Consider the following 26,897-nt stretch of genomic DNA (forward strand, 5'->3'; position numbering starts at 1 on the left):
GCCCAGACAGGGATGATCAGTCCCTGCTGTGTGTCCAATAGCCAATTGGGTTTAAATAAATCAAAAAGTAAGTCAATCACAGTATAAAAGAAGAAAAAACTACGAAAAGGTCAAAGGTCAAGGTCCGGCCAAGCCACCTTAGTGTAAAAATATAAGCTCACATTGTGTGCTTCAAAATCCTGGCATTATTCTCATTTTTAACAGATCAAAATGTAATCACAAGAGAAACAAAAATAAACTATTTCACTTAATTCCAGATAGAGATTAGCCATTTTATATTAAACTGGAAAAAATCTAAATCTAGATAAGTCATTATTTCATAAAATAAGTGCATTTGTTCTTGAATTTAGAAGGTACAAGACATATTTTGCCAATGAAGCAAGAGAATTTACATTTAAAATAAGAAAATACAATTACATTGTCTTATTTCAAGTGCATTTTATCTAAATACCTTATTTTAAGAGTAAATATACTCATTCAATTGGCAAATCATCTCATTTACCTACTTAAATTAAGGGTAAATTAACTTAATTTGAGAAATTTTTACTTATTTCTAGATTATCTCTAGTGTAGGAGCAATATAATCCAGAGGACCTGACGTCCTGAGTATTTAACAATCAGATGCAGGATATTTTAACGGTGTGTAAATAAAGGTGAAATATCTGAAGTGTTTAGCTGTTGCATAAATTCATTTTTTGTGTGTATTTGCTTTGCTGTCACTAATCATTGTCTAATAAATCACACGGACGAGGTACAAATGCTTCTTTATTTGAAGTGACTTTTCTAAAAGGAGTTGGCATTATTTTTCAACATGGCTTCAGCAGATCCAATTATCAACAAAGGAGCTTGTCGTTACATTCCACATTAGAAGAAGTGTTTCTGCAGAGTATCTGCTTCCTGGTGCACAAAGGAAATGGCACAAAAAAAAAAGATCAAAGGTGGGGAAACGAAGCTGAAAATTTGATATTTTTCAAAAAAAACTGTTCAACTTTTATTATCAAATCATTTAAGGCGTATTCATAAATTATATTGCTAAAATTCAAAGAGACTGAAATCCTAAGTTTTACCAACATTATGTACATTTTCTTTTAATAGAGGTTCATGATCAAAGTTTGATATTTACACACTCAACAAATATTACTCCCCGTTTCATCTCCAAACTCAAAAGAAACTAAATATTTTGTTCAGCAGACAGGAAAGAGCTTTTAAAGGGCATGTCCTATTAGAAGCTTAAAGTCTACACATTTCAAAATGAACAGATATTCATTCCTCATTAGCCCTCCAGTTGTTTAACAAAGCAGAAAAGTATTTTAAAGGGACTTTAACTGCAGCTGTTTTATAATTACAATGAGACGCTGTGTTCTTGGTTTAAAAGCTGGTTTCAAAAGGAATTAAATGTATAAAGCATAAACCTAACTGAAGCTGACACTCTCCCTTGAGCAGGGAGTTAACAGCCAGACCAAGGCAGCCACGGCTGCTTGTAGGCATAAAGTTTGATCAAATAATTCTTAATTTTTTCAAGTTATTATCTATCCTCTGGTTTTACAAAACTAAACTGTTACCCATTGATGTTTAACCCTGATAATTGGCTTCAGTAGCCATCCAACCCGGAATATTTGTTTTATTTACAAAAATACATTACTGTAATGAATTTTACCGTCATCATTTGAAGATGGATAATTTATGTGGAGAAACGTGAGACTAGCATATAACCTTATGGCTCGGATATTTAACATGTACCTATCAATGCCTGTCAGAGCAGGAGCTGAAATGACGGTTTTATCTAAATTATAATTGATCTTTATTGATCTCATATTACCCATCCCCTTAGGGAGCAGTGGGCTGCCATCATGGGGCGCCCAGGGAGTCGTGTGGGGTTAAGGGTCTTGCTCAGAGACCCAGAGGCTTTCATAATTGAATTCCTTTCATAATTAATTTGCGGATTTTTGTAACAAGAATCTTTAAGATCGTTATGTACAAACCGGCAGACCGGCCTGACCGCACAGAGCTTTTAAATCCTAAAGTAGGGTGCCCGTTGGTTAGGTAGACCTAGCTAAAAAATGTTCACTTTAAAGTTTTAAATTTGGATTAACCAGTGTTAAATTTTTCCTGGATGAAATGTACTTTTTTAACATGTTTTAGCAACTCTTGAATGCGCTCTTGCTTGTTTGTGTCTTCTTTAATTTTTAACATGGAAGTCATAATCTATCTGGAGGTAGAAATCTAAAAACGAGTTAAAAGAAAAACTTAACAAAATGCTGATTCATGCCCTTTAAATTCTGACACATCACACAGACAAATAAAACCCAAACAGCAGGATACAAAAAAAAATATTCTGATATAAGAAATGTCTTAAATCAGAACAAGTTACCCAAGGTGGAGAGGATTAAAAAAAGAAGTTTAATAAATCCTGTTACCAACCAGAAATGAAGACCTGTAAAGGAGCCGAGAAAAGAAAGAAGTGCTTTAAACCATTTAAAATAAAATCTAAAAAATCCTCTCACCAACTTTTAAAGTTACTTTCACCCATTTTAATGTTTTTACAGGAACTATAAAAAGATAAAGCCTTTTATTTTCAGATTTAACTCCAGAAATTCAAAACTTGGCAGCAGCATCCTCTGAAAATAAACCTGTCACTGTCTGTGACATGCATCTCATTATAGAAAAAAAATATTCAAGGTGGCTTTTTACGAATCTCTTTTTATACAAACTTTATTAAGAGGAAAAAAAATCCAATTTAAATTTGACATTTTATAGGTTAAAGCTGTAGACCAACATGGAGCTGATTTCTCCTTACAGCTCAGTGCTGGTCTACCTATAAACTCATTTATACAAAGCATTCAGACACTAACCTTAAAGATGAAAACTAATATGAAAGATTATCCTGTCTTTAAAGAAAAAAATTATATATATATCACAGAACTATTGGTAAATTTTAATTCAAATATATTTTTTAAAACTCTTCCAAAGTGGAAGAATAATTCAGGTTTAGGTTTTCATCCTTATCAGATTCCTGTGAGCTGCTGAATAATTTGGAGGCTCTTTTGGAAAAAATTAGTTACAAATTTTGAAAAACAATTTTGTTTTTGTTGTCTGTGTTTCTGTTTGGAAAACTCAGACATTAGCAGATTTCCTCCAAAGGTAACGACTAAGATTCAAGGATCCAAATACTTTGGTTTATCTTTTCAGGATTTGGGCCAGGTTAGTTTCTTTGGCGTTCTCTTATAATCCAAAAAAATAGTTTTTCATTGCCATATAGGTTTTTAAAACAATATAAACCAGTTGTGGGTCGGGGGTTTGAAAGGGACCGACTCTGAGCCACAAAGGCTATATTGGTTTCTCCTGTTCAGATGAAAAGTGCCGTATATATTCCCTTGGCGTTCCGTTTAGGTCGGATCCATCTCACTGCATCTGATAGCCGGCCATGTTATAATTTCCAACGTTGGACATGGCGGCATCGGGAGGCGTCGGTGCGGAGGCGTATCCACCCATCCAGGCTGATGACTGCGACTGCCTGCAAAAGGTTGACAGAAACCCAGTTACTCAGGGATAAGCAGCACTGTAAACTGGACTCATTAACTTCTTATTTCATGTCTGAAAGAGAAATTAAACAGTTTTAAATCACACCAGTGGGTATTTTTTAAACAGGGTTTCTTCAAGTTTAACCAAGTTGTGCTCTTTTAGGTGGTTTAGATGTAAAGCCTACGTAATTTTAGGTTGTAGTTGGAGTTATGTTTTTTTAGATTTGGTGAGCAAGTTTCCTTCAAAATAGAAGTTTATTTAAGTGAAACTGTAAAGTTTCAGTACAGAAACAAAGCAGTCCCAGTCAAGAAAATCAGCTTTGTTGTTCAAAGGAGTCAGGGATTAAAGGAATCAGTAAAAGTTTGAATTTTTCTCCAAATCATTGTGTGAACTCAAAGGTCTGCTATTTTTTTTAAACAAAACAAGCAATAATAAACTTATAAAGTGATTTTAAAGCCACACCCATATGTAGGTCTAGATCGGGGGTCTAGCGCCCCCCCTTGCAGCTCTCTGGAGCTTTTTCAAAAATGTATGAAAATCTATTTTTTCCATTTGTTTTAATGTGGTGTGCAGGAGGTCAAACAAAAATCAGTTATGTTTTCCAATGCTGTAAAAGTTTGAATAATAAATATATTTAAACAATAATTTGCGTCATAGCCATAGAGATCAGTGGTCATAACTTGCAACCAGCGCGGCGCGGTGCCAGGCAAACAAAGCGGCCGGTGTGTTTCGGACCATGGATCCCAAAGGGGAAAAAAGGAAGATAGCTAATGAGAAAAAAGGATTCAAAGAATGGACTGAATCATTTGCTTCCATTATCAATGCGGAAGGATTGCCTGCATTTTTGCTTTGTAATAAGTAATAAAAAATAAAATGACAAATTTGGAAAGGCATTTCCAGGGAAGGTAAGCTAAATATGCAGCTTTCAAAATTTCCCCCCCTTTTTTTTTTTACATTGTTACCATGGAAACATCTTTTTGTGTAGAAACAAAACAAATATCATTTATGGTTCGTCAAAGCCGCTATTTCATTCGGGGGCCTCAAAACAGCACATTTTCAAACACAAATCTTTCAAAATTCTCTTTTTTATATCGTCACCATGGCCACTATGGAGGACCAACTCTGCCATATTTAAAAATAAATACAGAAATAAATAAATGCTCAATAAACAAAGTCGAAATTAAATTATACAGTGAGACATAAATGTATATAACTCTTTTAATTTGCTTCTTTATTTATTTGACTTTGAAATATTTACCTTATTTATTATTTTGTCCTTTATATTCTTCAACTTTATTTTTTAATTACTTATATTTTTATTCATGTGCATGTTATAATATTTTTGGCTGTTTTATTCTTCCTTTGTATTTTTTTACCCAAGTTATTTCTTCACCGCTATTTATTTCTGCCCGCCCTTTTTAGGCCAATTTCCTTTTTTGAGGAAACATAAAACTTGGCACTGTTATTTACCGACAACTGCTGATTCTTGTGATCTGAAAATGTTTCGGTATCTTTTAGTTTTGGATGTATTAATCATAGTTCAACTCAGCAGTTTTCACATTCTTTGCATTCTGCAAATTTTGCTCTTTCCTTCTACAACGGACTTTGTCTTTTAAAGAATATTTTCAGTTCAACTTCTGTCAGCTTCAAGGTAAACGGATGCTTTTGGACTTTTTCTTTTGGTTAATCAAATCTGACGACATAAAGATGAGTCAGTTTCTGCCATTATTTTGCCAAATGATTCTACCCTACAAAACTTCAGCTGATTCAATTGTTTTTTTTTTTTTTGCATTTTTAAGTTTCTGATTACTTCCTATAACAAGTTTTTCACCCAATTTCTGTTTTTTCCTTTATTCCGTTTCTCTAGCTAGTTCTTATTTTCATTCAGCAGAAAAAAAATGCATTCCAACTTTGCTTTTTTCTCCAAAACAGCTTTTTCTAGTTATATATTTAAGTCCTTTTATATAGCGGGATAATACACTTAGAGCCTGTGTTGCCGTACGAGGCATATATAAGACTCTATATATAAATCTAAAATACCTCAATATATATTTTTTGCTTGTTTGTTTTCCAGATGTTTCATAAATTGAAATAGCAAACATAAATACCATAATCATCAATAAACTCATGAGTGATCATGAAATAAACAGTTTGAAAGGATTATTTTTTTTGTTTTTGTTTTTATAAATTGTGGTGGTCACACTCGCAATTATTTTCAACCAGAGAAAATTAAATTAGATTTTTTGACAGAAGACTCACTCTACTCCGTATCCTTGTTGGTTCCATGTCTGTCCGTACATGTTGTAAGAAGGAACCTGCCAGCCGTTGCCCATGTACTGACCATACTGCTGCTGTGGGTCTCCGTAGACCTGGTTCCACTGGCTCCACTGACCGTAATCAACCTGCCCGACGTGGGGAGGAAAAGGGGGAAAGAAACGCTTGATGTCATTCATCCTTAGACCGCATCTTCACATTAAACAAGAATCAAAACTAATACAACATGAAGATGAGAAAATAATGCTTTCTTCCCATGTATATAGTATGTAGCTGTATACTATATATTGTATATAGTATTTTGTATGTTTTATATTGTATATAACTAGAGATCCTGTATTCTGTATATACATCTAATTTATCTGCACCATCAACACAAAGTCAAATTCCTTTTAAGTGCAAACCTACTTGGCAATAAACTTGACTCTGATTTTAATGACTTGGAAGCTGGCTTTAAAAAAAAAAGTCACAAAGTTATCTCGGCGCTAACAGTCAGATTAGAAGTTAAGTTAGAAGTCAGGTTAAAACCAATCAGATAAGTACAGACGGGACGTGATCAAGTCATCTCCCCTTTAACTCTAATGACGATGATGTTTAGCTTGTATTCAAGTGTAATTTTCTTCTTGTCACTCTTTCAAAAAGGGCCAAATTATAGAGTTACAGCTAACAGTTACCCCCAGATCCCGCATACTCCGTCACCGCCCCGCTGCGCTGCAGACCACCTTCGCAAAGCCTACAGCCTCCGCTGTTCCTCCCGTCTTGCTCCGCTCCGACTTCCTCGGAGTTTGAGAAGAGCATGCGCAATATTAAATTAAATTCATAGGAGCAAAAGATGCGGAAAAATACGATGAATTTAATATGATATATTAAAATATTTCCCATTAGAATATGTGCAGTTTCTGTCCAAATATTTTATTTTTGTTGTGGATTTTTTGAAACAGGGAAAACTAAGATCATACAAAATAGTTTTTTTTAATGAACTATGTTTGTTCTCTACTTCCAAACTCAGCATCTCTTCATCCGTGCCTACAATAAGGAATTTCTTTTGACTGGATTCGATTAAACTTTTAAGCCTCTCGGTATAAAATAAATATATTGATTTAAATGAGAAATCTGTTTCCTGGTATGTTCAGGTAACAATAGTTTATATCCAATCATTTAATTAAACGTAGTTTTGGGGAATTTCTAAGAATTAAGCAACAATCTGTAGTTACCAATCCATTGTTAGTATATTTTAGACTCAAACTCACTACGGATCCAGACATTTGAGAAAGCTTCCTGGAGAGGTGGCGAAACGTCTTCAAACCTTGGAAACCAAGTCCAGTGGATATTTTTTGAATTTTTACGGAATGACTATGACCTGGATGACTGAGAACCTTCATCAGCATATATTTTAATTTAACAAACGGGATCTTCAACGTTCTTTTTCCTGTTTGGTGCGATGCAATTGCGGATCTTGACCTGGCCGGAGCGGAGCAGAGCATGGACGTACATGGACGGGAACGTGCAGATGATTAGCGGTCGATGTGGAACAGTTCTCATTGATCAACATGACAGACAAGTACTCTTCACGGCGTACGTGAGCAGGGCGGAGCGGAGCGCTGACGGAGTGGAATCTGGGGGTTAACCTGTGGATAAATGGGCTGTGGATCTCTGTTATAGTCACCATCAGTTTTAGCCCTTTTTTCCCCCACATTTTGTAAAACAAACCTTCAACCAGCCAAGAACATCTTGACATACCTGCTGTGGGTTTTTTGCCATGTCAGAGGACTCTTTGCCCCAGTAGCACTTCACCATTTGTCCCTCGATGGCCGTGCCATTTACAGAAACGATGGCGTGTGCAGCGCTGTCATGGGAGGAGAACCTTCAAAACAAAACGCATGAGAAAAAGCAGAGAGTGAATAGAGACACAGCCTATGAGAAAATAATAGTTCAGCAATTCTCTGCTGTGCTGCTGCTGACATCTAGAGGCTAAACGGTGTCATGGAATGTGACGTTACCTGATGAAAGAATAGCCTTTTTCTGGGAAAACTCTGACCTCCATGATTTGACCAAACGGTGAAAAAGTCTGTCGTATCAGATGTTCTAAAAGAATAAAAAACCATAATGTAATTCTGATTTCTGGATGTCATAAATAGCTGAGACGTCTATAATTATACAGCGATGACAGAGTGGCTGCTTAAGAATCTGATACTTGCCTGTGAGTCCTGCCTGGATCCCACCGCAGTACACCGTGCAGTTCTGAGGACTCGACTGGTTCACGACGTCATCGAACCTCAGCTGCTTCGAACCGTCTGAGACAAAAACAACAAAACAAATAAGTCTGTAAGCGGTTTCCTGGTTTTAATACTCATAATTTATTTTCCTCAGAGAAAACAGGACCAAACTGAATTAAACAGCCCTGGCTAAAACTAGGGATTGTATACTTTTGTGATGGAAGACAGTTAATAGATAGTTTTTGATCAGTTATTCACAGCATTTTGTTTCAATCACGTTCCAGTTTAAACCTCATGAAAACCTTTATTTTCCATTAACTTTCAATTAAGCAAAAGTAACTGAATGGATCAGTTTTAAAGTACACTGCATAAAAATTAAATCTCAATAAGTAATTTTTTTTTCTTAAATTAAGTGCATTTTTTCTTGAATAGAGGAGGTAAGTGAGACACTTTGCCAATGGAACAAGACTATTTACATTTAAAATAAGAAAAAACTATTTTATTGTCTTATTTCAAGTGAATATTATCTAATTTTCTTATTTGAAGAGTAAAAATACTCATTCCATTGGCAAATAATCAGATTTAACTAACTTTTTTACTTCTTTCTAGATCCGTTTTGCAGTGTAATGAACGTAAGCAACGTTCACTCTGAGAATAATGAGTGACACAGGCAGCTTACACTGGCGTTCAATTGATAGCGACACATTTCATTTGATAACGTCAGGTTTTACTGGACATATATTAAACAGCCTGACAGATCAGCATGTCTAAGCTAGAACAAGTCTGCTCCATTCATAATCATCTCCTGGTATTTCTGATTCCAGTTTAGCAGAGCACTTGGCAGAGTTTAAAGAACTAACAAAGAAGACTCGGACAAAAAAACTCATGATTTTGTGCAAACTGTGCCCACCAGGATTTAAACAAGTCTGTACGTCAGCCACGTCCAAAATATAAAGCTTTAGGCTGTGGTGCGCAGTAAGTATGGCTAAGTGGACAATCGGAATGATTTTATGATCCAGATCTTTCCTGTATGTTTCTGAAGTTCTGGCTTAATTTTTCTAAATAAAGGCTTCACTCCACATCCAGTATTTTCCGGGTTTTTTTTCTCAATATATTATGATCACACATTAAAAGTGTGAATCATTCTATTGTGGCTTCATTTCCCAAATGAACTTGCACTAGTTCATTTATAGGTTTGTGAACTTTTTGAAAAAGTGAACTATGAATGGGAGCTAGTTCATTTTCATCTGTGTGAACTGAGTTCTTTTTAACTATGAACTGGCACAACAATTTTTGATAGCATATTCATACCGCTGCAACTCAAAACAGGATTATTGCATAAAACTGAGTTTTTGTCACACAGAAAGTATTTAATCCAGGTAGAGCGACTGGGTACCACTATATGATAAAGATATTGAGTTGTTTTAAGATCATAAAAGTTACGCGTTTTAAATGACCTGGCTCAACGAATTTTTATTTTTATTAACATTTATAAACATTACTATAATTTGGCATAGGGTTAATTTTAACCCCTATATAAACATCAAACCTATAACTCCAATATACATTTGTCTGATGCACTTTTGTCAATGCTTTTTAAATCTTATATTTGTAATAATGTCTTTGTTTTTTACAGATCAATGTCCAACTTTTATGTAGATTACTAACTATGTATTTTATTGTTTGCACTAATTTTAAATGTTGTTGTTTTATTATGTTGGCATTTTAAACCTTTCCCAGGGACTACAGTTGAAAATTAGCTACTTAGCTAACACTGGCTCATTTACAGAAATGTTTATTAATGTGCACTGTCCCTGTTCAAATAAACACGTAAATAAATAAATAAATTTATACTTGTAGAAGCTGTTTTATGCAACGTTTACACCTAAAGCAGCAGAGGCAGCAGAAGCAGCTAGTTTAGACGCTAAGTAAATGGTTGAAGCGCATCAACACGCAGCCAGACGTCCCGCAGCGCGTTTTGAGCAGCAGGAGCAGCGCGTCACGCACTTCTGAGCATCTGACGGGCTGCAAACGCAGCAGCTGCTGGAGGTTGAAAAAGTCTAGTGGATTGTTTTTTTTTTTTTACATTTTTGGAATTGCTGTGATAGACTCTTCGGTTATGGTTTTATTGGTGAAAACCAAAGCACTATGGCAGCAAACAAAATGTAAGATAAAAATCAATGCAAATAAAAGACAATTCTGAGCTGTGCATATTATTTTTTTTTTTTACTTTTGAGTGAATTTATTTGGTGTTTAACCTATAATCTATTAAATAATAAAAAAAAAACTTACATTAAACAGATTACCTGGTTATGGATGATATATAGTTAATGCTGTATTGCACTGATCAGAAATCTTCCAGTTTGCACAGTTAGAAACTCATCTTTTTGTATACAGTAATTTAAAAGGGTTGATTAGCCATTAATACTTACTGTCCTGAGCACTTTTGGGAGCTGGCGGTTTACGTGTTGCCCAGTTTGTCCTGATCTGGCGCCCTCCCAGCCACTGTCCAGCCATGTGTGAGATGGCGTTTTCTGCATCCTGTAATCCAGACAAAGGAACAGTACCACTCTTCAGAAAAAAAGACACCATAGTCCCCAATGCTTCAAAACTTAAACTGGCAGCGGCAATGAAGAAACTGTGCTGTGCAACTATAACTGTCTATAATTTCAACTGATCAAATTAATGTGAAAGCAATTAAAGAGAATAATAAAAGAAAGACATAACCTTCAGTCTGTGTTCCTGCACTGAAGCCTTACCAGCTTGTTGTAGAAGGACACAAATCCATACCCTTTTGATTTGCCAGTTGTAATGTCCTTCACGACACGAGCATCTCTGAAGGAAAACGTGAGAAAAAAAAACATAAGATCAGCAGATTTTAGAAATACAATTCTCACAGTAAAAGGAACCACGCAAAAGACAATGAACTTTAGCTCCTTTACTCTGTCTTACAGTGAAATACACTATATTGCCAAAAGTATTTGCTCACCCATCCAAATTATTGGAATCAGGTGTTCCAATCACTTCCATGGCCACAGGTGTATAAATTCAAGCACCTAGGCATGCAGACTGTTTTTACAAACATTTGTGAAAGAATGGGTCGCTCTCAGGAGCTCAGTGAATTCCAGCGTGGAACTGTGATAGGATGCCACCTGTGCAACAAATCCAGTCGTGAAATTTCCTCGCTCCTAAATATTCCACAGTCAACTGTCAGCTGTATTATAAGAAAATGGAAGTGTTTGGGAACGACAGCAACTCAGCCACGAAGTGGTAGGCCACGTAAACTGACGGAGCGGGGTCAGCGGATGCTGACGCGCATAGTGCGAAGAGGTCGCCAACTTTCTGCAGAGTCAATCACTACAGACCTCCAAACTTCATGTAGCTCAAGAACAGTGCGCAGAGAGCTTCATGGAATGGGTTTCCATGGGCGAGCAGCTGCATCCAAGCCATACATCACCAAGTGCAATGCAAAGCGTCGGATGCGGTGGTGTAAAGCACGCCGCCACTGGACTCTAGAGCAGTGGAGACGCGTTCTCTGGAGTGACGAATCGCGCTTCTCCATCTGGCAATCTGATGGACGGGTCTGGGTTTGGCGGTTGCCAGGAGAACGGTACTTGTCTGACTGCATTGTGCCAAGTGTAAAGTTTGGTGGAGGGGGGATTATGGTGTGGGGTTGTTTTTCAGGAGCTGGGCTTGGCCCCTTAGTTCCAGTGAAAGGAACTCTGAATGCTTCAGCATACCAAGACATTTTGGACAATTCCATGCTCCCAACTTTGTGGGAACAGTTTGGAGCTGGCCCCTTCCTCTTCCAACATGACTGTGCACCAGTGCACAAAGCAAGGTCCATAAAGACATGGATGACAGAGTCTGGTGTGGATGAACTTGACTGGCCTGCACAGAGTCCTGACCTCAACCCGATAGAACACCTTTGGGATGAATTAGAGCGGAGACTGAGAGCCAGGCCTTCTCGTCCAACATCAGTGTGCGACCTCACAAATGCGCTTCTGGAAGAATGGTCAAAAATTCCCATAAACACACTCCTAAACCTTGTGGACAGCCTTCCCAGAAGAGTTGAAGCTGTTCTAGCTGCAAAGGGTGGACCGACGTCATATTGAACCCTATGGATTAGGAACGGGATGTCACTTAAGCTCATATGTGAGTCAAGGCAGGTGAGCAAATACTTTTGGCAATATAGTGTATGTTAGCAATTCATGACCTAATGCTGACTTCTTGAAAATAAAAAAACAAACAAGAACAAATACATGCAGTCTAAAGTATTCTTGAAATCATCTCAAGGTGTTTTAATAAATCTTAACCACTAGAGCACCACATGTTGGCTCAATCCTCACAGCAATAGGCTAGTGATTACCATGCATTTCTAAAATGTGCTGTAACTGCTATTCCTACAGACAGAAAAGTATATAGAAAATATCAGAAGAAAAAAGGAATTAAATGGCATACGTGGCCTGTTAACAGATTTCTGTATTTTTCCTGGTCAATTCTTTACCACCATTATGCCGTTTGGACTTTGGGCAGCTGTGAATTTTAAGAAATTGACATTTTCAGAAAATTTGGAAGAAGAGGATCATTGTTCTACAAACAACACTACACAAATCAAAATGAGACAGTTGAAGCAGAGGCGTTTATATAGGCTAGATAATTCATACATGGAATCTGCAAATAAAGACATATGGGAATGAAACTGAATGAATAGAGGAAGAAGAACTACATCTGAGTCTCCAGAGTGAACAGCTCCTTGGTTTTAGCCTTCAAGCTGCTGTCCAATCCTATCAGCATTTCTGTAAAATAACCAAATTGCTATTACTTCACTGTGAAGTACTTTTAAAGGCGGCTCTGGTTCATAAACAATGCTTGCATTTTGCTCTGAGACGGGCGCTTCACTTACCACCTCTTTACATGGGGATAAAACGCAAGAGCTGGTTAAAAGCAGACATATTGTTCACAAATATGGCCGACGTACAAAAAACACTCCATACGATCGTTTAAAAATGTTAGAAAAAGCGAGTCAAGACACACTGCTTTGCAAAAGAACAAATGTGAAGCTTTATGTCGTTTTGATAGTTTTTAAAGGTTATTGATCTCCTGAAAAAACAATTAAAAAAGCATTTAAAAAAAATTAAAAAGCATTTCCAGAAATGCTTTTTAATTTTAAGAATGTGGCTGTATTGTTTGACTCATAAATAAAATAAGTAATCAATAATCCTGTTTGCATTTTCATTTTCTTCTTTAACGCTGCTCATCCTTTTATTTAATTAAAATGAAAAAAAAAAAGACATTTGAGATTTATTTTTCAAAATGTACCCCAGCAAATACATACCAAAATTCAATTTGAAATGTAAAATTTGAAAATGAAAAAGCATTTCCAGAAATGCTTTTTCATTTTAAGAATGTGGCTGCATTATTTGGCTCATAAATGAAATTAGTGAGCAATCATCATATTTGCATTTTCATTTCCTTCTTCAAAACTGCTCACCTTTTTACTTAATTAAAAAAAAAAAAAAAAAAGACAGTTGAGATTTATTTTTCAAAATGTACCCCAGCAGATAGATACCAAAATTCAATTTGAAATGTAAAATTTTAAAATGAAAAAGCATTCCCAGAAATGCTTTTTCATTTTAAGAATGTGGCTGCATTATTTGGCTCATAAATTAAATTAGTAATCTATAATCATATTTGCATTTTAATTTTCTTCTTCAAAACTGCTCATCCTTTTACTTAAAAGAAAAAAAAGACATTTGAGATTTATTTTTTAAAATGTACCCCAGCAAATACATACCAAAATTCAATTTGAAATGTAAAATTTGAAAATGAAAAATCATTTCCAAAAAATGCTTTAATTTTCGAGTTTTACCTCAAATTTAGTTTAGATTTAGGTTTATTTTTTATGTGGATCATCTTAATACATGCATACATGTTGATCTAAATCAGGGGTGTTTAAAGTCAGTCTCAATGGGCTGGCCTTCTGCGTGTTTGTAAAGACTTTCTGCTATAGGGCGTTTTTTTTTAAATGGCTTACTAAGCTCCTATGGATCTTATCAAGAACTCCAGGGACCGTTCAGAAACGGGGAAACATCTAAAACACGCTGGACGTCAGCCCTTTTTGAAGGACTGATCTAAACTATTTGACTGTAGTCCTGTTTTCAACATAAACCTCTACCTTCAACTAAAGTATTTTGCAGGAGGCTCTTAATTAATTCACTGTTCATGGTGAAGGAAAAGCATCCAAATATCATGATGCTGCCACCACCATGCTTTACCCTGGGGTTCATGTATTTTATTTTTTTTTCTGCCACAGATTCTTGCAGGTTTTCCGTATTGTGGGCTTTTCACTTCATGTCACTTTTTTCATTAATGTAATTTTTCTTGGGAATCTGCTATATTAGCCAAATTTTTCTAAGTGTAAAACTAATTCTTCCCACCTATGGTGTGGCTTTCTGCTGCCTCTTCACTGTTGATTTCCTAAGGAGCTTTTTTCTTTGCTGCTTTATAACTGCTCTCCTTTCCTTGGCTGCGAGTTTAGGTAGATGACTGGGTATAAGCTAGTTTGAAGTGCTGTTACACTCAAAAGAGTTCTGCTATATTGTTTTACAGTTTAACAGTCTCTGTTTATAAAATCTCCAAAACCTATTTAACCTGTTTAGTGCCCCCCTTAACCCTTAGGTAACTGGTTTCACTGGATTTTATTAAGAGGTAACAGGAGGGCTCTGAATAAATATTCAAACCACAGCTCTTCCAGGCAGGTTTTCATTTCACTTCAGAGCTACGCTCTAATTATTTGTTTATCACACAAAATCCCATTAAGTTACACCAAAACGTATGGTTACTAAATCATGTAAAATGTAAAAAGTAGTTAATACTTCAACTAACCATGTCTACATGCATGAAGAAAATATACCAAAACACCAAAGTCTAATCTGAGAGGATGAAAACCTGCAGACAAGCCACTTAAAACAGCTTTGGATTCATTAATTTTGCAAGTAGGAGTTGGAGATGCATTAGCTCCCAAGGCGAGTGGCTGTGGTGTACAGTAAGTATGGCTAAGTGGATAATCTGTTGAGAGAAATCAGCCCTAAATGCACTCATAATTTTATATTTTACAGGGGGTTTAAAACCCTGAGTTGAATGCATGTAAACATGGTCAAATCACAGGCGGCATTGTTAGAGTTTAGGCTTAAACGGCAGTTTTAAAAAGCAGTGGACACCCATCTTATGAAAAACCAAATGTCTGGCAAGAAAAAGATGGACTTACAACAAATAATCGAAAAGAAAATTAACTTACGAGATTTTCCCAAAAGGACAAAATGCAGCCCTGACATCTTCAGTAGTTATCTCTGGATTCAAATCCCCAACAAAAACATGATAGTGATCTAAAGAACAAAAAACACAAAAGCACTTTAATTAAAATGACCTAAGAAAAAATACAGAATATAAAAGAAATGCCTACAGTAGGTAAAGTGAGGTGTGTCAGTGACAAAGCAAATAGGTTCACATAAAACTATTAAAAATTAAAAAGAACAAAAATCCCAAACAGATGAAAACAGACTATAAAGAAAGGGAAAAAATAATAATACCATCTCAGGAAAATAAAAATATTATGCAACATGGGCAGATCAAGGCAGAGGCTAACAGGAGGACTGTTATGGCCCGTCCACTGAAGACCTAATACTAATAAAACTTTAACCGATCTGAGCAGGAACAGACTCAATGACCGATACATTTCTTGGACCCATTTCATTTTTTTAATTTATAATTCCGTTTTCATTATGATATAAAAATAAAGGCGATAACTTCAGTCATATTCATCTGATAAATGTCGTTTTGAAACAAATGAGGAAAAAAAATAAATAACTCTAGTTTGTGACAGTTAAATTAATGTTCTACTCCTAAATTAATTAAAACTGGTCATTTTTATTTAAAATATGTCATAAAATATATAATATTATGAACTTAACGTTCCTAAGAACAGATTTATTTTAAGTTTTAGTAGATATTTATTTAGCAACTAATTATATAAGGTAACTATATAATTAGTTGATTTGTAATTAGGAATTACAAATCAAAATACACATTTTTAATAGGAACAAAATAAAATCTAAATAAAGTAAAATACATGGAGATAAAGTTTTAAATGGACTTGCTGCTCCTCCTCTAACAGATTTTATAGGCGTAGGAACAAATTTGGCCAAATGGTTGCATCCATCGGAGGAGCACAGTTATGGAACACACTGCCAGCTCATGTTAGGGGCTGTGTAACCTACATACGTTTTAAATTCTCCTTGAAACATTGGTTAAAAACTAACCAGACATGTGTTCACAGGTAAATTGATGTGTTTCCATGGGCCTGTTAACCTCATTTTATTGTGATTTTATGTTATTAGCATCTTATCCGTTTGTGTCCACTCTGTTCTCTCGTGTAGCGTCTTGTTTAATGTTCACCGTTTTTACCTGACTTAGGACAGCGGATGCAAATTAGCTGTTTTGCTAATTCTGGCAAATTTACATTGATGCTTTATGCTGACATATTGATGAATGTGCATTGTCCTAATTCAAATAAATAAATAAAAAAAATAAAAAAATAAATAAAGATGTTTCATTCAGTGCGCAGCCACTGAATATTATATGTGTTATTATAAAGTAAGATGATAAACTATTTCATTGGTTTTTTTGTTTTTTTTTTGTTTCATGCTTTGCTGTGCCACATGGAATCATGCTGATCCCTTCTTGGCCCCCCTGGTAAATATGGGCCATAACTGCCACGGCTTTGCAGCAGTTCTAACAATTGTTAAGTGAAACTGAATGAAAAAAAGAAAGGTGAAAATACTGTGCAGCTCATAGCTTGGCTGTACACAGGAAGCTGTTATGATTCTAAAGTCTAACAGCAGGTCAGAAGGAGGACCTGTGAAGGAGTTCATCATGTGGTGGGAGAAATTGTCCAATTGTGATGTTATTTCTGACATCATCCTTATGTCTCACACCACGTTCACTGAGTTGAGGGGATATTCAAACACAGATCCAGCTTTCCTATGAGCTTCCCATTAGAAACACAGACTCTGGTCATCGTTCAGATTAAAAAATAAACAATAATGAAGGACGGTTCACTTACTGGATGTGTCTTTCTTCTGGCTACTTGGGGTGGTTGCCCAGTTAACTTTAACTTCCTAAAAATATAAAAGCAAAGGTAGAAAAAAAGCAGGTACTGACAAAATCAAAATATTAAAAGTAAATATTGTTAACAAGAGACCATTTTTAATTCTGTTCACCCAATACTCTTCTTACCTTTCCTAGAATCTTCCTGCCATTCATGGCTGCCAGGGCTGCGGCAGCATCTCTGCGTTCATAGAACTCCACAAAACAATACGGATCATTGCTTGTGTGCTGCAGAAGAACCAGACAACATAGTCATTTAAAATGCTTCCTCAATAGTTTTACAAATCATAAAATCATCCCAACGACCCCGTTAGAACATTAAAGTTAATTTTGATTCACTGAGCAAACAGGGTGACATTTCAATTGCCAATTTTGTTATATAAAACATAACAAGTTGTTGATCTTGATATTTGCTAAACAAATCGGTTATGTAGTAAAACAAGTTATTTTCTACTGAAACGAATGACCAGAATAGAGACCATTTTATCCAAGAAAGAATAACTGAGTCCTGTATTACACCATGTATTGATTATTTTAATGTGTTGTACAACTGGATTTGACGGGCTGATCTCTGTTGCCTTTAGCTCATCCTAAATCCAGATTGTCGTCTTCCAACTCAAATGTATTTGCAATCACATCTCTCTCCTTCACTTGCTCCCTGTTTGCTACAGATTTCAAAACTCCTGTTTGTAAAGGTCTTAAAAAGTCTTGCTCCACTCGTTCTCTTCATTAAGGGCTCTACGTTCAGCCAACCAGATGTTTGTTCCAAAGGCAAAGATGAAGCTCAGAGAATATCGGGCTATTGCAGTTGTTTCCCCCAAGTTATGGGATGGTTTGCCTTAAGATGTTAAGTGGACGTTAAAGACTCACCTTTTTCCCCTGCATGGGTGGTTGGGTCAAGTTGTGAGTTTAATTTTATGTAATGTTCTTAATGTAAAGATTTTAGGTAAACTGTTTCAGGAAAAAAAAAACTTGCTGGCTTTCATTATCTGTAAGGGGTAGTATTCAAAATTAACACATATCAAGAGCATTGATTATATGAGTCTAGGTGTAATAAATGAAGTTTTTTTACTTTACTGAAATAAATGAGATTTTCCTTGATATTTAGGTTCATTGAGATGCACCAGTACTTAACTGAAGTCAAGCCAGCCTTCACTTCCAGGGCTCGATGTTAACCGTTGCCCGATCTCCCGGGGCAAGTAGTTTTTATTGTCGGGAGAGTACAAATTTCATTGCATCTGACCACCGGGCAAGTGCAATGATCGCAAAAAAAAATATTTATCACTCAAAATTACTTTAAAATCACCGACATTCGATGAAAACGACCCAGAAGCATTGCCGGCGCCATTTTTGTTGTTTTGTACACATTCTCGCGTGATTTGGAAAAGCTGCGTGATTTTCCGCCAGATGGCGTGATTTTTGTCAGACACATTTTTTTAGAATTAGCAGGCTAAAAAACAACCACAAGGCAAAATTGTGTTTTTAAATAAAATACATTAAAGCTTTTGGATATCATGTTTTAATTTAAAATGTATGAGTATAAAAGCTATATTGGAGGATTTTTTTAAAAGACCCGCCCTCTCCACTTAAAAAAAATAAATAAAAATTTGTTGTTTCAAATGTGCTGTTCTGTCCACATACAGCGGGGACTATATAGTGGAGAGCTCTCGGCGCAAAGCATTCTGGGATATATGTTCCTCTTCTGAGGCCATTTTTTAAAGAACCATAGTGAGAAAGGTGAGCTTCAATGACTTTCTGAATCCGTAGCTCATCACACATATACACCTGAAGGTGCACATGCACAGAAAAAGATAGCTAACGGGAAGAGCACTCGCCAGAATTATTGACAATTCGGCGGACCACTTATTTAGATGATCTACCCGGAAATAAAAGATCGTCCCATACCTTTAAATGGCCAAAACGCTGCCCTAAAATTCTGTTTTAGATTTAGCTCAAATAAAGTACAGCCAGAGTCCTCCTGCGAAAGCACCAACTGTGTCAATAACTAGCGACCAAAATAGGACCTAAAGATAAATACAGGTAAAGAAAATAATAACTGATTAGTTCACCCAGAACTTCAACCACCAACTTTCAGCTGCTCTTTTTTGGCAGTGGGCTGTAAACAGCCACTTACATCCACCAAACTGAAAACATCTTCCCTTAAATCCTCCCAGAACAGCTCCATCTAGCTTCTTAGCTATGTTACCTTTTAGGAATAACAACTAGTTAGGAAAAGCAAAAGAAAGGAACCACACCACATACTAATAGAAATAGGGACTGGTAAAAACAAGGACCCCGTGTTGGTCGAAACCCCCACTACAAAAACCCTTTCACACATTACAACCAGCTGTTCCTCTAATTAGATAAAGATTATGTTGCTAGAGGTCTGTAACCAGACTCTAGAACCTACTGGATTCCCCCTTATATGTCAACACTGGAGTGATCTGTAACCAGACGCACCACTCAGTCCTCTTAAAAGTTATGTTTGATTCAAATAAAGTGACCGATAATCAGACAATAAACTCATTAATAATGAAAAACCTCCATACAAGACACCCAAAAGGGTCTAAGCAAATAACCAGCAACACTAGCCCCTCTAAACCACATAAATTAGGGTGAATCCTTGCCCCCCAGAAAAAAAGGTTGGAGGATGTGTAGACTTAGGAAAAATCAGACTGAGAAAAATTATGGAATACCAAAATAAAGATATTATATTGTTGAAAATTCCACATCAGATCTTACCACCGGAAAGCTGGGGGTAATTCTATGATACCCGAGTTGCCGAGATAACAAACTTTGACCTTTCAACATGGCAGAGAGCAGCAAAATGATTCTGTATGGCGAATACTGCATCTTTAAGCGTTCTGTCCAGATGTGTTTGTAGCCTACACAATGTTGTGAGAAATACATTTTAAAATATACCATCAATTAAACTATTGTTTGATTTTATCAGATGCTCTCTAGCAGTCAGTCGATGCATTTGATGCGTCTACTTCTTCATGCAGCAGATTAATTATGAGGTCTATTACTGTTTTGCCCAAGTAGGATCAATTCAATTCAGTTTATTTATATAGCGCCAATTCACAACACATGTCATCCCAAGGCACTCCACACAGTCAAACCGATTCAAAGACTTCCATCTAAGGAAAACCAGCTGATTGCATCGACTCATTGACTCGGATTCAATACCTCACACTAAGCATGGTTATAGCGACAGTGGAGAGGAAAAACTCCCTTTTAACAGGAAGAAACCTCAGCAGAACCAGGCTCAGTGTGAGCGGCCATCTGCTGAGGCCGACTGTGGTTCAAGGAGACAGAAGCAGAGATGGCCCCGTCCAGGACAGGTCCGAAAAATCTTTGGATCCAACATGTTTCTCTTCTCCGCCACAACAAAAGTACTTGAACACAATGAGCTGTTAATTAATAGGGGTGTAAATAATAATCGTTTTGTATCGATCCAACAGCCGTCGATCCGATACATCGACAGGTCCACATGAGTAGCGACTCATGTTTTTTTCCCCCCTCCGGTCTATTTTTATCCATTTGCTCCTGGACGTAATTCTTCCTCCCGTGCTGCGGTGGTGCTAAACCTATTTTGCCCTCCTACCTCACTTCCTGGTTATTCTCTTGCAGCAGTGTGTCACAGGGCGTTTCTCAATTCACGAGAACGCGAGTACATACTCGCGTTCTCGTCAAGTCCGTTCTTGGCGAGGACGCAGGAAGATCGGACTTCACAAGAACGCGAGCACGCAAGCACGTATGTGTATTGGAGCAGAGCATACTCGTGACGTCATCACAGGCAACGTTGTTTAGCATTTCTTTAACAGTGAAAACTATTTATTCCCTACACAAAATATTTTGAAAACAATATTTTTAATTTCTAAAGCTTAAAAAACATTTTAAAAAATTACCGAACCGCAAAAAACCGCCATCAGAACGAGCGGTAGTTCACACATAACTAGACCGAGAGAAGTGCGCTACAGACGGGGTAACATTAGCCCTGGCTGCGGTTACCCTCGGAGGTCTGCTGGTCACTCTGGTCCGCTCAACGTCGGACTTTTTTTTTAAATTTTGCCCTAACTCTGTAAACAGACCACACAGGGAGGCTTAAATGTATAATGTTATCGCCTCAAACGATTTCAAAACGTACTTTTGAAGAACAACAGCAGCAGAAAAGGGAATGTTTAACTTAACACTGTGAGCGCTGTCTCAAATCAAGCTGCGGCCGCGGGGCATTCTGGGGAAGCGGTCAGTCTGAAGAACGCACAAGTCTGCTCTGATGCATGCTCAATAAAGAGGGCGGGGTGAGAACAACATCCGGGGATTTGATGCGTTCTCGATCTGGCGTTCTTGAGAAATGGAGCGGTACTCGGGCTGAGGCTGATGACGTGTCACGAGTACACGAGCACACGAGAACGCTCAAGAACGCATATTGAGAAACGCCCACAGTGAGCTTGACGCAGACATTTTGATGTATGCAAAATATCTAAGCGTGGTCTGCGCTACACAGTGTGGGTCTAGATACGGCCGAGGTGGTGTGGAAGTGGAGGCGGCTTTGTCCGACAACGGAGGGACATGACGGTGAAAAATAGAGGGGATCCAGGTGAAAAAGGGGTCCCAGCGTTCTTGCGCACCTCGCCCTTCTAGCTGGTCCAACTTCATGAGTTGTTTTCCGCAATTTCAGTCATAAAAACAAAACAAGCCGGCCTCCTGTCTGCAGCACTGTCTGCGGTCAGTTACATTTTGGGAGAGGTGCAGTGGTGATGCAAGGCCTTTCAGAATCTATAACGCAGGGGCATTATTACTTTTCAGTGAAATTCCTACTTCTGTTATTTGCTGTTTTTTCTCAAGTAAAATGCATAACGATATTACAGCTTTCATTGATTTATTTCAAATTTGAAACATTGTCTAGCCTGTAAGGTAAAAAAAAAAAAAAAATGAACAAATTAATCGAATCATATCGTGGTGTATTCTTGAGTATCGAAAATAATCGGAAATAGATACTTAATCGAATCACCATGATGGGTGTGATTTACACCCCTAGTAATTAATGACCATCTTTACCAGACAACATGAAGGCGGCATTAGATGTTGAAGGACAAACAACCAAACCAGCATCCTGGATCTTTACCTCTGTGATCATTTTGCAGCTTTTGCAGGGTCCTATCTGGGTGAAGAGTTGTAAAATCAAAATCTCTGTAACATCCCTGGAGAGGTTCCCCACATACCTGAGAAATAAAAGTGTGTTTATTTAGTTTTATATATTTTTTAACCGTGTACTTCAAATACAGTAAGACTGTCATCCGAGTGAAGTGTAATTTCTTTCGATTTGAACTCAGGGAGGGTAATTGGGACGTAAAATTCCAGGCCTAGTGCTAAAAATAGCCAATACATAGTTTATTGCTAATACATTTATTTACGTACTTATTTTCATAATTATACCGAATAAATCTATGTGCTTGAAACACTAAATGGTCATTTTTGGGTTGCTATCGATGGTCATAATGTTGAGTAGCTAAGTTAGCCACCGGGTAGACGTTAGCGAACGCTACGAAATCAACCGCTAATATTAAACACTTCATTACTCACAGTGTTCTTGGGTAGCTTTCGTCGTCCATAATTTATATCGACTATGACCTAGGCAGAAATGTCCGCTGCTTGGTTGTTAAATAACTAAGAGTATACCCTGAAACAACAACTCGTTAACTAGCTCAGAAGCTAGCTAACTCTGCTCACGTCTTACGTCACGCTACAACTTCCGGAAATTACCTTGCTGTGAAACCATGAACTTGTTTAACTTTTGGCAGGAGAAAATGTTAATTTTACAATAAACTGTGTTTCTTTATATATGAAATTATACAAATATGAATAAAACAAAAAATTCAGGAAGAGTGAGTTAGGTAATATTTTGTCTTTAAGCAAAATAACTCCCGGAAGAGGCCTATGATTGTGGAAGGTGCACTTGTTTTTAACACCAGCGTTGACCGGATGATGTCGGCGACTCGAACTTCATAGATATTTCTCGAATGATACGGTATAATCTTTGACCCCTGAATAAACGAAACTATAAAAAGATAATGACACATAAATTACCGCATAACTGTGGGACTAAATTGATGATTTAAATGGATGAAAATATACATTTTCATCCATTTAAATTTTAAATAAATAATAATAATAATGTTAATTATAATTATGATAATAATAATAATAATGATTATTATTATTATTATTATTATTATTATTGTTGTTGTTGTTGTTAGATTTTTTTTATTATCATTATAATTATTACTACTTCTATTTTGTTATCATTATTGTGCTTACAGCCTGAATTAAAATGTTTTTCTTGTTCTTCTTTTAAATGTAAAGCCACAAATTATATTTTAATATTTTATATTTTATAGGTCAAAAGGTGCAGGCTAATTTGCCCTTTCAAGGAAACACAGATTTATTAGATAAAGTTTCCGAAATAAACAGTGATTTACTCACTGGTTTGATGTGCTGTGTCTTTATTTTCAGTTAAAAGTCAGGATTGTTCAAAAAACTGGTTTGAGCAAACTCAGACTTGATATAGTTAAGGTGAAGAGGGGGTAATGCTTGAGAACTTGAGGGGCTCTTTGCAGATAATTCATGACTTTTTTCCCTACCAAATTCAATCAGTTTTTAGTTGTTTTTTCTTTCGTTTTATATTTCTTTGTGAGGGTGTTGCTTTTTTCCCATTACGTTTCATAATAAAAATTCCAAATGACCTACATTACAATCAAGAACTAGCTATTATTTTAATCATTCTCTCTAGGAGGGGTCCTTAATTTAAAGGGCAAAGAAATTCTAGCTGTGAAGCATGTTTCACAAGAATAATGAAAATGTATCACTCAATGTTTGCAGCAAGGGTTATCACAAAGTGAGCAAGTTTTATCAATTATCAGTACACATCTACGGACAAAAACAGATGAACCAATGTCCCCCTGAGCTATGAAACCCAGAGAAGTGTTTATTTAGGAAAAAAAAAGCAGATTTTTCTGAATTTAAATCTTCATAAACAGAAAATTTGATTAATCGACAAAACTGATTAATCACCCAGCCTTAGTTCTGGCAAAAAAACAGGCTTAAAATTATTTAAAAACACCAAGAGGAGCGATGTTTGGACTAATTACTAAAACTGTGTATATATAACCAAAATATTTGTGAATTGAACATGAATCAGACTTAATACATTGATTTATACTCTGAATTGCATCGAACTAAATATATCAGAGCAAGTGGATGTTCTGGACCAAATTTCCCTAGCATCCAGGGTGGGATCAGTGTTTTCTATTTTATTGTTGTTGTTTTTTTTCTTTTAAATGGGGACACAGATTAAAATAATGATGATTAAAAACCACAAAAAAATGCTATTTTGGTGGGGAACCACAAAAAATGTTAAATAAAAGTAACATTTTTAGAAATCTTAACAACAATGTTGTATTCTTTTACACAGTTAAATAAAAAAATTTAATAAAATGTTTGCATTTTAAAAGTCTTTGTTTTATTTTTTGGCAATATATAATTTACTGCAGTTGAAAAGTGTGGAAAAGGCAGGCTGGGCTATTTCTAGGTGCAAAAACTTTCCTGTAAATTGAGAAAAGGGGGCCCAAGCAAGAAAAGTTTATGAACCGCTGGATTAATGTATGGGTTAAATAGCCCCTTTAATCGTTGCAGCTCCAGGCTGCAACGATTAAAGGTCTTACAGGGGATCCTGTCTTAATACAGCCAAAGCTAAAAGGGCAAACCTCAGTTTTTAAACCACTGATAGTAAAACTGAAGGTGAAAGTTTTTTTTTTCAGGTGGGGAATGGCGGTGGTTGGAGCAGTGCGCTTGTGCAAAAGGTTGCAAGTACCTGGTTCGATCCCCACAGCCTGCACTCTGGGTCCCTGAGCAAGACCCTTAACCCCACACTGCTCCCTGGGTGCCACACAGTGGCAGCCTACTTTTCCTTGAGGGGATGGGGTAAATGCAGAGAGTTCTTCTGTTCTGACTCTTGAAGGAGACGGTCACATCTTCCTGCACCTCCCTGCCTGTCCCTGCTTTGTAGTGTCTTGTCTTTTTCTGAGCTCTCTCTTCATATCACCCAAACTCAAAAAAAAGGGATCTGGTCGCTGGTCTCTCAATGTAATTGATCAAATTTACTCATCTGGAAGACAGGGAATAGGGGACATGTCCTGTCCTGCCGGGACATACTTCGTGGGATACGCCATGGACTCCTGGAAGGCTTGGAGGATGGCGTGTTTCATAATGTTGTCAGTGGAGGATACCGAAGATGTGTGGATTTTTGGTTCTATGATACTTTGATTTCTCCTGTTTGGATTTGGGGGATACTTGATGTATCTGCAATTACAGAGGATGTCGGCGGCAATTTGGGCACTGATCAGGCTGCCCGCAGCAGTTGACGCCCTCACAAAGGCTGTGAACGAGCACGATCTGGAGATGACCCGCATGCTGGGTGCAATTTAATGCAGTATAAAGTGTGAAAGATGTTTTTTCCCCCCTCTCTTCCCCAATGTGGCTCCCATCCACAGAGATAAAGGCAACACCATAGGTAACTGATTGGAACCTGGGAAGCCAGGTACGCGTGGCCTCAGTTAATCCGTTCGACCTCTCAACCACCCCACCCCAATGTATGCAATATATTGTGATGTTTGGTTTGTACTGAAACTGAAATCTCGATTGCAATGCAAATTGTAGTTGACAATAAAGATTGGTTGATTGATTTCGTTGCTCTGTACTTGTGACAGTGTAAAGACAAAACAAAGGTAAAACAAGGTATACAGTCAGTTATGGTTTCTATGCCAGGATTTGGTATTTACCACAGGGGCTGGGACACATTTTACAGGGGCCCCTGTCTAGAACCAACCTCGATCAGTGCTGAGTATTGACAGATATCTGGATAGAAGTTGTACCTATTTGTTGGAAAGGTGCAAAGAAATGATTGATGGCTCCCCCAAAGTTTAATAGAGGTCTAAAATTTGTGTTGTTGTTTTTTTAAATCACTGGTAAAATTTGTTATGATTGATATGATGAATGATATGATCATTCTGCTTCATTCTATCTCTCTCTCTCTCCCACTCTGCAGAATCTGTTAGTTCAATCTTTAACGTTCTGCTCTCTCTGCTTTTTTCAATAGTAGCTTCATCTGGTCTGTTCCTGTTTGGCTGTGACTCCATCCTGGAGAGAAATATCAGCTGTGCTGCTGCCATCAACACCTTTGTTTATACATGCTGGAGATCAGCCTGTTTTTCCAGTGTAGTCCTGTTTCTCTGACCATGACTAACTGGATGTGCTCTGTTCATCCTCTGACATGGGAGTTGGCTCGGAGATCGTCTGCCTGGCTGTGTGTTTCCTGGACGGGGCCGCCGTTTACAGTTGCCTTTTGTATCTCTGCTTCTGTCTCCTTGAACCCCAGTCGGCCTCGGCAGATGGCCGCTCACACTGAGCCTGGTTCTGCTGGAGGTTTCTACCTGTTAAAAGGGAGTTTTTCCTCTCCACTGTCGCTACAAGCATGCTTAGTGTGAGGAATTGTATTCGAGTCAATGAGTCGATACAATCAGCTGGTTTTCCTTTGATAGAAAACTTTGAATCAATTCGACTGTATGATCTTATGAACTGTAAAGTGCCTTTAGATAACATGTGTTGTGGATTGGCGCAATAGAAATAAACTGAAATGGATTCAATTATGATCCA

At 37.0% G+C, this 26,897-nt stretch overlaps 1 protein-coding gene across 2 annotated transcripts; it reads right to left on the minus strand.

The window, feature by feature from the left end:
• Nucleotides 1-747: 747 nt before the first annotated feature.
• tial1 (TIA1 cytotoxic granule-associated RNA binding protein-like 1) lies at nucleotides 748-22,983 on the minus strand. 2 transcript variants are annotated; one of them, XM_038284091.1, is made up of 12 exons: nucleotides 22,770-22,983; nucleotides 22,312-22,408; nucleotides 17,310-17,408; nucleotides 17,137-17,191; nucleotides 15,313-15,400; nucleotides 10,772-10,847; nucleotides 10,445-10,553; nucleotides 7,995-8,090; nucleotides 7,797-7,881; nucleotides 7,537-7,660; nucleotides 5,782-5,924; nucleotides 748-3,514 (listed from the first exon to the last, which is right to left on the minus strand). In XM_038284091.1, exons 1-12 carry the CDS (start codon nucleotides 22,796-22,798, stop codon nucleotides 3,403-3,405), a joined length of 1,113 nt encoding a protein of 370 aa, XP_038140019.1. In that variant the 5' UTR covers nucleotides 22,799-22,983; the 3' UTR covers nucleotides 748-3,402. The 2 variants fall into 2 exon arrangements, with proteins under 2 accessions (XP_038140019.1, XP_038140020.1); XM_038284092.1 differs by lacking the exons at nucleotides 15,313-15,400; nucleotides 17,137-17,191; nucleotides 17,310-17,408; nucleotides 22,312-22,408; nucleotides 22,770-22,983 and adding an exon at nucleotides 12,212-12,447 and having other exon boundaries at nucleotides 10,772-10,973.
• Between the last annotated feature and the right edge of the window lie 3,914 nt (nucleotides 22,984-26,897).

This window comes from Cyprinodon tularosa, unplaced genomic scaffold (assembly GCF_016077235.1).
Source record: "Cyprinodon tularosa strain WSP-4 unplaced genomic scaffold, ASM1607723v1 ctg199, whole genome shotgun sequence".
In the NCBI taxonomy this organism is placed as follows: Eukaryota; Metazoa; Chordata; class Actinopteri; order Cyprinodontiformes; family Cyprinodontidae; genus Cyprinodon; species Cyprinodon tularosa.

Bases quoted from the DNA above. Each gene is read 5' to 3' on its own strand.
- tial1 (XM_038284091.1), bottom strand. From the start codon at position 22,798: ATGGACGACGAAAGCTACCCAAGAACACT. The intron at 8,091-10,444 runs GTAAGTATTAAT...TTTTTGTCTCAG, and splicing joins TCCCAAAAGTGCTCAGGACA to ACGGTTCGAAGCAGCTGAGG. The intron at 7,661-7,796 runs GTAACGTCACAT...TTTGTTTTGAAG, and splicing joins AAAGGCTATTCTTTCATCAG to GTTCTCCTCCCATGACAGCG.